The sequence below is a fragment of the Alligator sinensis genome, unplaced genomic scaffold, assembly GCF_000455745.1.
Source record: "Alligator sinensis unplaced genomic scaffold, ASM45574v1 scaffold647_2, whole genome shotgun sequence".
NCBI classification, from domain to species: Eukaryota; Metazoa; Chordata; order Crocodylia; family Alligatoridae; genus Alligator; species Alligator sinensis.
The window spans coordinates 219149-228186 of NW_005841832.1; the positions used below are offsets into that span (position 1 = coordinate 219149).

The 9038-nt window shown below is 43.5% G+C and overlaps 1 protein-coding gene across 1 annotated transcript in view; it reads left to right on the forward strand.

Moving 5' to 3' along the window:
• Positions 1 to 9038, forward strand: part of TEDC1 (tubulin epsilon and delta complex 1) — a 157953-nt gene that overhangs the window by 91479 nt on the left and 57436 nt on the right. Inside the window, exon 7 of the mRNA XM_025193517.1 lies at positions 6341 to 6427. Within this exon, the coding sequence (XP_025049302.1) occupies positions 6341 to 6427 (87 nt within the window). The remainder of the gene's footprint in view (positions 1 to 6340; positions 6428 to 9038) is intronic.

Consider the following 9038-nt stretch of genomic DNA (forward strand, 5'->3'; position numbering starts at 1 on the left):
CCCTGGAAGGTAGCCCCAGCTCATGGGGATCCAGTCTGGCCCTCTACCTTATTTCCCCCTCCCCAGATCCCAGTCCTGGACCTGTCTGTGCCCTGTGACCTAGCTAGCTGGCATGTGCTTTGCAGGCTGTTTGCATGGGGTTGTATCCTTGGGGGGTGGGAAGGTCACATCTCCAGGGGCGGGAGCAGGATTTAGTTTTATGCCAGAACTGCCCCCTTGGCAGTAGAGGTCAGGGGGTGTGGTGGAAAGTTTGTCTACGCAGAATAGGAGGGTGGGGGAGAGGATGCTGCATCCTTGGAATGCTGGAGGACTGCAACTTGGGTGGCTCATCTGGAGGAGTGACCACACATTAATGGAACATACGCTGGGTAACATGGATCAGAGATAAATCTGCCCTGGAGTGGCGTAACTTTAAGCCACCTAAAGTGTGCTTAAAACTAATTTTAGGTGTTAATATGTGGACAGTCCATGGGTTAAGAACTCCAGGAGCCACTTAAAAGTAATGTGTAACAAGGCCCTTAGTCTGATCATTTATTCAGTTTCTTGGGCGGGTTTTGCAACAAGTGCAGTGCAGCTGTGACTGTGCTGTTTAGTAGTACCTGAGCTAGCTATTTTTAAAACCAGTTTGGGCATGTCTTCTGGAACTGGAATTATTACAGAAGTGTCTGCAGTGAAGATTTATGCACAAAGTACTAAATAGGGGCAGAATCCCATTTTTCCTGCCTTTGCAGATCACCTTTAACATCCCTGCGAATCTTGAAGCTGACAGAGTTATCTGTGATGAAAGTCATCTCTCTCTGCATCACCCACACGAGCAAGGGTATAACAAATTGTATTCTGGATCCAACAGTCAATAACTTATAACAGTTGCTTTGTCAAAGTATTTTTCCTGCCCCATTCCTTCAGCTGTTGATTATACCTGGAAGGAAAAATTGCAAAGCAAATAATTTCTTTTTTTTTTAGTTCCCTTAACAAGTATGATATGCAGTAAGTATGAAAGCAACAAGGCTGAAAAAAACAAGGGGTGTTTGCACTAGGTAGATTGAATTAGGGCTCCATTAATGATAGTCTTTGAAATTATCAAATAAAAATGTTTTGATGGTTCTTTAAAAACTTGCCAGCAATGTTTAAGGGGTGTTGAGATTGTTCATTTCATGTAATGGCCTCTTACAGTAATTCCAGTCTGGATCATAAGACTGGTGAGTGTCCTTGACATTTGTACGCACTTTTTTGACTCTTGTCTTGTCTTGTAGTATTGTAAGAATCTCTGTTTGTTTTTTGTGTAACTGCCCATTCATGACGCAGTGTGTGCTCTCATTCTCTCGTGCTGTCTTTTCTCATGCTCTCTTGCTCTCTGCATATTTGACTACATTTCTAAATGACCATTGATTAAGAGCCTCATTTTTCAAGTGCTTGAATACAGAGGATTTTCCAGTTCCCTTTAAGGTGACTCAAGGTGGGCCACCCATATGGAAAATTTAGGTCATTGTATATAGTCCAGAATATGTCGAAAAATATAGTGAGAGATACTTTTTTCCTCTACTAAGCTCATGCAAGTGTTTTGATGCTAACAAATGGCAACTCCTCTTTAAGGAACTTCTCTTGCAACTAGGGATGTGAATGGTTAAATGCTTACTTGTTTAACTTTTAAATCCACTGATAACCAGTTTTAGCTTACCAGTTTATCATTTAGTTCAGGGTGGGGCACAGTCCGGGAGGGAAGTAGGGGAAAGGAAGCCTCAGTAGGAACTAGAAGGCAGCAGGGAAGGAGGGTGGGAGGGAAAAGCAAGGAGGAGGGGAGCAGGAGGTGGAGGGGTCACTAGTACCTATAGCTAGGCCCTGTGGACCCAGTGCAGCCACTTGCAGCCTCCCCACTGCCTGCCACAAGCAGCCCGGGCTCTGGGAGGCCCCTGCCACCCACCATGGAGCCCAGGGTGCTTGCAGCAGGCAGCGGGGAGGCTGCAAGTGTTTGCACCATGGTCCACAGAGTCTAGCTATTAGGTCCCTTCTCCTCCTTATTCTGCTGTCCACAAGGAAAGCAGCTCAGCTCCCCCTCTGGGGAGCATGGAAGCCAGAGGCTGCCTGTCATGGGCTGCGAGGGGCCCTATCCTAAAAATTAAAATTGAAAAAGCTGCTTAAAAATGAGAGGGTGGGGAGCAGGGGGAAAAGTATTTGAGCTGGACTGGAACTTCCATGCGGTCTGGAAGCAGTGGTGGTGTGGAGTTGTTAATAGAGTAAAGGTGGAGCTCTCAAAGCCACATGTGGAATCATTTCACAGAAACAGAAGATGCTGTTAAATGTAAGATGTGCAATACAGAGCCTAGATACCTAAACAATACTGGAGCAATGCTGAATCATCTTAAGCTGAAGCATCCCGCTATTTTAAGTGAAAGACAAGATCAAAAACAAACAACAATGTCCATATTTGTTTCTGGCAGCTCGAGGAACTGTGATACACAGTGTGCTGAAAAACTGACCAAGTTGTCATGCACTGTGATAATTGAAGACATAACTGCCTATAAGTGTTGTTGAGGTAAAGGTTTTCGTGCATTTTAGAGTTGTGTGGAACCCAAATACCATGTGCCTAAGGAGACAAGCTGTAACCTCAAAACTAGAGAGGTGGTATAAAAATTGTGTGAACTCTCTCTGGCAAAAATTGGAAAGAGCCGATAAAGTAGCTTTTACTACTGACTCTTGGACAGCATTAAATACAGAAAGTTATATGACAGTCATGTGTCATTACATTGAAAACTGGGAGCTTCGATCAGCTATTTTACAAACAGAAAGTATGCTGGAATGACATATAGCAGAAAACATTGCTGAAAAGTTAAATGCTGCTGTAGAAAGATGGCATTTGTAAGGCCGTGTTTTAGCATATGTGCATGATAATGCCAGCGATATTGTGCTCACCAACATGCCAAGGTACACTGCATGGGAATCTGTAAACTGTTTTGCCCAAATGTTGCAGGTGGCTATAAATGATGGCTTTTCTGGGAGCATAAATCATGTTATTGTGGCTGCCAGTAGGCTAGTTGTACATTTCCACCACAGCACCACTGCTGCTAGAGCACTTGAAAGGAAACACAGCTTCAGGGTTAGCAGCGCCACTTGATCCAGTTGTGTAAAACTCGCTGCAATTCAGCCTGTGAAATGACTGAGAGACTCATCAAGCAAAAGTGGCTTATAACAGGGGTGCTGTCAGATCGCTCAGTTACAAAAGTATCTGATGCCCAAATGGTTGAGCCATGGCAATTAATATAGGATACCTTACCTGTCCTTTCTACTTTAAAATGTGCCACGACAGCCATGTTCAGCATCCGTTTAAAATATGTATTCACTTTGCAATAGTTTTCTCAACACTCAAAAAGTAAAACTGCTGGCGAAAGTGGAAAGGTAGCTGATTTCAAGTCTTCTGTTCGCTGTACTCTGGAGCATTGCATGAAATCCAGTGATCCTGCCGTAATAAACAGACCTGCACTGATAGCATCCATATTGGATCCATGCCACAAGCACCTGCAGTTTCTTTTGCCTGCTATCCATATTTCTGCTAAATTAAAACGCATCCAACTTGTGTTCTTGGAAAGTGAGGCAGCTCTGAGTGCAGTGGTTGAGCCAGCAGTGAAATAAACGTGGGGAACTGAGAAAAGAATGCTATCGTAATGCTTGTATGTGAAGAATATGCTAAAAAAATTGACAAGAATGCAGTAGAAAATGGATTGGAGAATTACTCCAGGGAGCCCTCCCTTTATTAGAGTGCAGTCCATTGGAGTGGTGAAAAGTCAATGCACACTGCTTTACAAGGCCTGCAAAATTGGCTGTTACCTGTGCATTCCAGGTTCCTCCGCCTGCAGAATGAGTGTTATATTTCTGGGCTTACTGTAAATCAGTTGCGCTTAAGACTGACACCAGAGAATATCAGCATGTTAATTTTTCTCAATATGAATCATCAACAGAGTTGCGAGGCAGCTTTTTGTTTTTGTTGTTGCTTCTTTAACCTCAGCAGAACCTTGAGATGTGTTTTTTTTTTTTCTGATCAGATTTTTTTGGTGAAGGCAAACGTTTCTTTAATGTGGATTTTATGTAAATAAAAAGTTGTTGGAGTGTATTGTTTTTGAAGTTTTAACCTTGTTTTTTCACTTTTGGAAGGCAGAACGTTTTAATAATGTGGACATTATGTAAATAAAAAGGTATGTAAATAAAAAGTTGCTGTGGTTTGTTGTTCTTGTAACGAGAGTGGGGCTTGGGACCTTTCCCCCTGTGGTGTGGTGAGGCTCCCGCCCAGAGGCACTGGATGAGCCATCCCCCCTGCGGGGCTGGAGGTACATTGTCTGTTGCTTCCCTCCCAGCACACCTATGGCTGCAGTGGGCTGGTAAAGCCCCTTGTTCGCTGCTGCCACCCACAGTTTCCTGAGCAGCACTGTGCTGCTTGTCTGGTGGGGCTTGTCAATGCTTTGGCCCCCAGCTCTTCACACTGCTCCAAGCAAGTGGGTGCAGCCCCTCCTCTGCAGCAGGGTAAGGCAGGTGCCGGCCCCAGGGCTCAGCACCCTTCCCCCCCACCAGTCTGACTTTGCAGAGCTGCAAGCTTGAGCCCAGCACTGCTGTGCCTGTCCCCATCCCTGTGTCCAGCCAGACGTTCCTCTTTCTGTTGCTGCAGCTGCTGGTGACACCTGGGACGGGCAAGGTGGAAGTAAGGAGGCATAGGGCAGTAAGGAGGCATGAGAACCTGCATGTCAGCCCCATGGCATGCCTCATCTACCTACTTTGCTCGCCTACCCCATCCACACCCAGGCTCGGACTTGGACCTGGATCTAGACCCAGGCTCAGAGAAGATCCACCTGTCCAGTTCATCATGAGCCATGGTCCTGGGGAACTGGGGTCCCGGGGAGCTACTGAGTCCCCACTTCACCTTGGGGGCCTGAAAGTGTTGGGTTCGGCAGGGATGCCCCTAAGCCTGGGCTGAAGCAGCCCCATGTGGGCCAGGTCAAGAGTTGCAATACTGATAAACCATTGTAATTACAACAGGTTAAACAGATATTTTTTTAATCAATATTTGCATCCCTACTTGCAACAAAGGCAGGAGGAGACAGAATCTGCCTCAGATAATATAGTACATAACATTTCAGGAGTTCCTCTACCACAATTACTATTTGTATTACAGAAAAAGTGATTGTGTGGTTTGAAAAGGGAGCAAGGTGAGAGGCTTTACTTACTGGGATTCTATACATGTGAACAACATAGAAAAGGGCATAGAATTTGGGATCTTAGGAATAACTGCAGGTCACTGTTCATACGATTGCTGGAATGGAGATGTTGGAAGGGTTGTTACAGATCACATCTTAGATTTTGGTTGGGCTATTGCTGCACATAGCTTTGAAGGACAGAAGGGGTTTAAGCATATGTTGGACAATGGGGACCCAACAGGCAGATTCAAATCATAGTATGGGAGGGAGTATAGTTTGATCTATAGATGAGAAAGTCAGCCTTAGCAGCAGCAGCATGCAGAGGTTGAACTGTGTGGTTAATTTTGGTGGCTAACAAGCACTTGCACTTTGAAAGTTTATGTAAAGAAAGACCTTTTTTTAACATGTGTGCTGTGTCACCTTGACTTCTCAAAATAATATGTGAAACCCTGTATGTGTGTATACACTGAGAGTACTTTATGCCTGGGGACTAGAACATGTAATGGACGTGATGCTCTTCATTTCTGCATCATATTTGCGCAGCTGAGATTACATTACTTCTCAGTGAATCATGTATGGTACTACCCTCTGTTATAGCATCGTAAGATAATTGCAAAGAAGGAAACGTTGCACATAATACAGTGGTCCAGGCACATTGGGCAGATGGTACAGTCTTCCTCATTCCTTCCATTACTCAGAAATAAATGCGTTGACATTTGTATTTGTAAAAAGGGTGGAGGTGTTTGTCTTTGTATGTATGAATATGTGTGTACATATGTATGTGTGTGCATACATGCTTCTGTGTATTAGTAATAGTAATATGTAGTATTTAGATTGATATCCCTCCCTATCCAGAAAGATAAAGAGCGACTTATCCATATATCTAAAAACACATTGGTCTGTGTATATTCATGAGTGCGTGAGTATATAACACACCCCAAATCCTCATGATTCTCTGGAACAGTTATAAAATAAGTTTCTCCTTCACCCTGTAAATGTCAGTCTGTAAAGTGCCTGTGATATGGAGGGAACATGGTCCTGCTCTGTCATTGGGCTGGGGTTATTATTCAGACCCAACACATTTTTAAACATTTCACTTCATAGGCTGTGCAGATAATTAAATGGGATCTCATTTTTTGTGTTTTGCTTTTTCCCCCCAGTTGATGCAGTTGTTGGAGTCTGAAACCTCTCGATTAGAAGCATTTCTGGAATGGAAACAGCTGGAACCAGTTTATTGGCAGTGGATGGTAATGAATCAAACTAATATGAATAGCACAGTTTTCTTATATCCAATGACCACTTGCTGCTCTTTAACCCCCTTCCCAGAAAAGTAAATGCTATAAACCACCTGTAACAACTTTCTTTTGAAGAAGAGGCTAATGTAAATTAAAGACTGCTCTTTCTCATCAGTCTTATCCTGTGTTATTTGAGTTACTCAAATAAACTAAGGAACTCGAGGGGAAAGAAGCTGAATTTCACGCAGTTATCACAAATGGAAATACCTGGTTTTCATCTCTTTTATGTTTTCTTAAACATAGCAATCACACATTCTGTTATAAATTAAATGGCTTTTCAGAAGAGGGACTTAAGCTTTATTATAGACTTGAGGACATCTAAATTTGCAAGCAGCTGAAATTGCAAACAACTTCAGCCAGATAGTGTGGTGAAATTGCAGATTTCCCCTTGAACTGTGTTGAATGATCATAAGAAAATCAATAAACCTTCTTCTGTTCATCTTATGACTTCTCGATTGAGTGTGTGCTATAACATCCATCTTGCTTCCATATGAAACTTAGTCCACATGCAGAGGCTGAAAATAATTCTTGAGAATAGTAACTTAACAGTATGCATTTGCAAAATCTGGAGAAACAGCATACTGACCATTAATTAATTGCTAGTGTGCCTTGTTCTACTACAAAAAGCAAAGTAAAGGAGTGTAAAATTGTTTAACCTGTCTTGAAAAATACTTCAGGACCTACAAGTTTTTGTGTCGTCAGCAGAGGTGATTACTTAGATAATAGCTGTTGCTTTATTTATTTATATTATTGTGCTTGTTTGACAAGCATCAATAGCAGGATAGGCACATATTCAAAATTGTATAAGCAGGTGTTTCAGATTAGGCAAAATTTTACAGCGGTTGCTGTGTCAGGAGCCTTCTTTTGTGAACAGTCATGAACAGGCTATTGAGTGTGCTGTGAAAGGAGAGGCTTAGTATTTCCTAAGATTGGGTCCTAAAAGCAATTCGTCATTACTTGTAAGAATATAACATAATAGCATTCTTAACTGAGCTGTCAACCAGGGTGATCAATTTGTATTTTCTTTCCATTGCTATGATTTGGATTTCTGGAGTTGTTTCTGGATTTCTGGATTTTTTTCCCCCTGGATTTCTTTAGGTTTCATTTGTACTTTTGAAGCCCAATAATATATATATTGACACGTATTTAAATCTACCCATCTATCCAACATTTCTCATAAGAAATATTTTTCATCAGGAAAGAGTTAAATGTGATTCAGAATCTGGTGTGTGTAAATTTTTTAACTGTTCTATGTCGCTTCTTCATTTGATCCTCTTCCATCTTCAACTCAGGAACCAAGTCTCCATCTCTGGAAGCTTTTGCTTGCTCTGGTTACCTTTCCTCCATGCATTTATCATCCTTTCCATAGAGAACTTGTAGTGTTCCTATTTTTTTCTATTTAGTTTTTTTCCATTTTTGTTTACATCCCCTAGTTCTTTCATCTCTCTAAAAATACATCCCTATCAATTGCAACTGTTCTTTCCTTGTTTTGGAGGCTGCCATTTACAGTGTGAATAAACTCACATTTCTTAGCCTTTCCCTTTCACTGAGAGTCTTCTAGTTGGCACAGTCTGTGCATGCCTTTCCAAGGCAATCATCCTTTTTCCTTTGGAAGGGCACAAAATGGTACCCTATCACCCTGCCAGACCTTGAACTCCTTAAGCTAACAATAGCACTCCTTTGGTTTGGAGTCACTCCTTTTGGTGATGTAACATGTAGTTCTTTGAGGTGGCCTTTGTACGTTCTCACTCTTGAGGATCCAGAAGTGAGAATGGAGTCTGCTTAAAGGTGAGTAAACCTTTTTCTTATTTGCCCCTTTTATAGAGGCTATATACTGCTGAGCTGGTGGATGGAATCAAAGGGTGCGTCCAAGGGGTGCAGTGGTGCCATCGTACCCCAAATGTGATTCCTGATCCACCCAAAGTTTAAAACCAACTGCCTGGTAGGCTTGTGCGAAGCATCTAGTATTTGCTTCAGTTTCAGATTTGGCCAATTACAGTGATTCGATTTGGTGATTTGAATCACTGTCCCAAATCAATCTGGCTGAATCTGATTTGGAGATTTGGCTGCTCCTGAATCAGCCGAATCTCCGAATCACGCAGGTCCCATCCCCCATCCATTCTCAACGGCTGCCCCTCCTGCCCCAGCTCCTGGCTCTTTGAAAAAAAATAGCCCCCGCTCACTGGCTCCTGTCCAGTGGGGGGCAATCCCTGCTGCCCCCCATGCCATGTGGAGGGGCTCTGTTACAAGCCCCCGTCCCGCTGTCCCAGCCCCACCATGACTGCCCCACCTGCCCCAGCTCCCGGCCCTTTAAAAAATCAACAAACAAAAAACCCCTAACTCACTGGCTGCTGCAGCAGCCTTGGGGCTTCTTGGGGCTTGTATCAGAGCTCCCCATGCAGAGCAGGGCAGTGGGAGGTAGTGGGGATTACCCCCTACCGGGCAGTAGCTGGTGAGTTAGGGTTTGTTTTTTTTAAAGGGCTGGGAGCTGGGGCTGGGCAGGGCACCCCTGGGGGCAGGGGTGGGGGAGCGGGCAGGGGGCGCCAGGGTTTTGGGAGGGGAC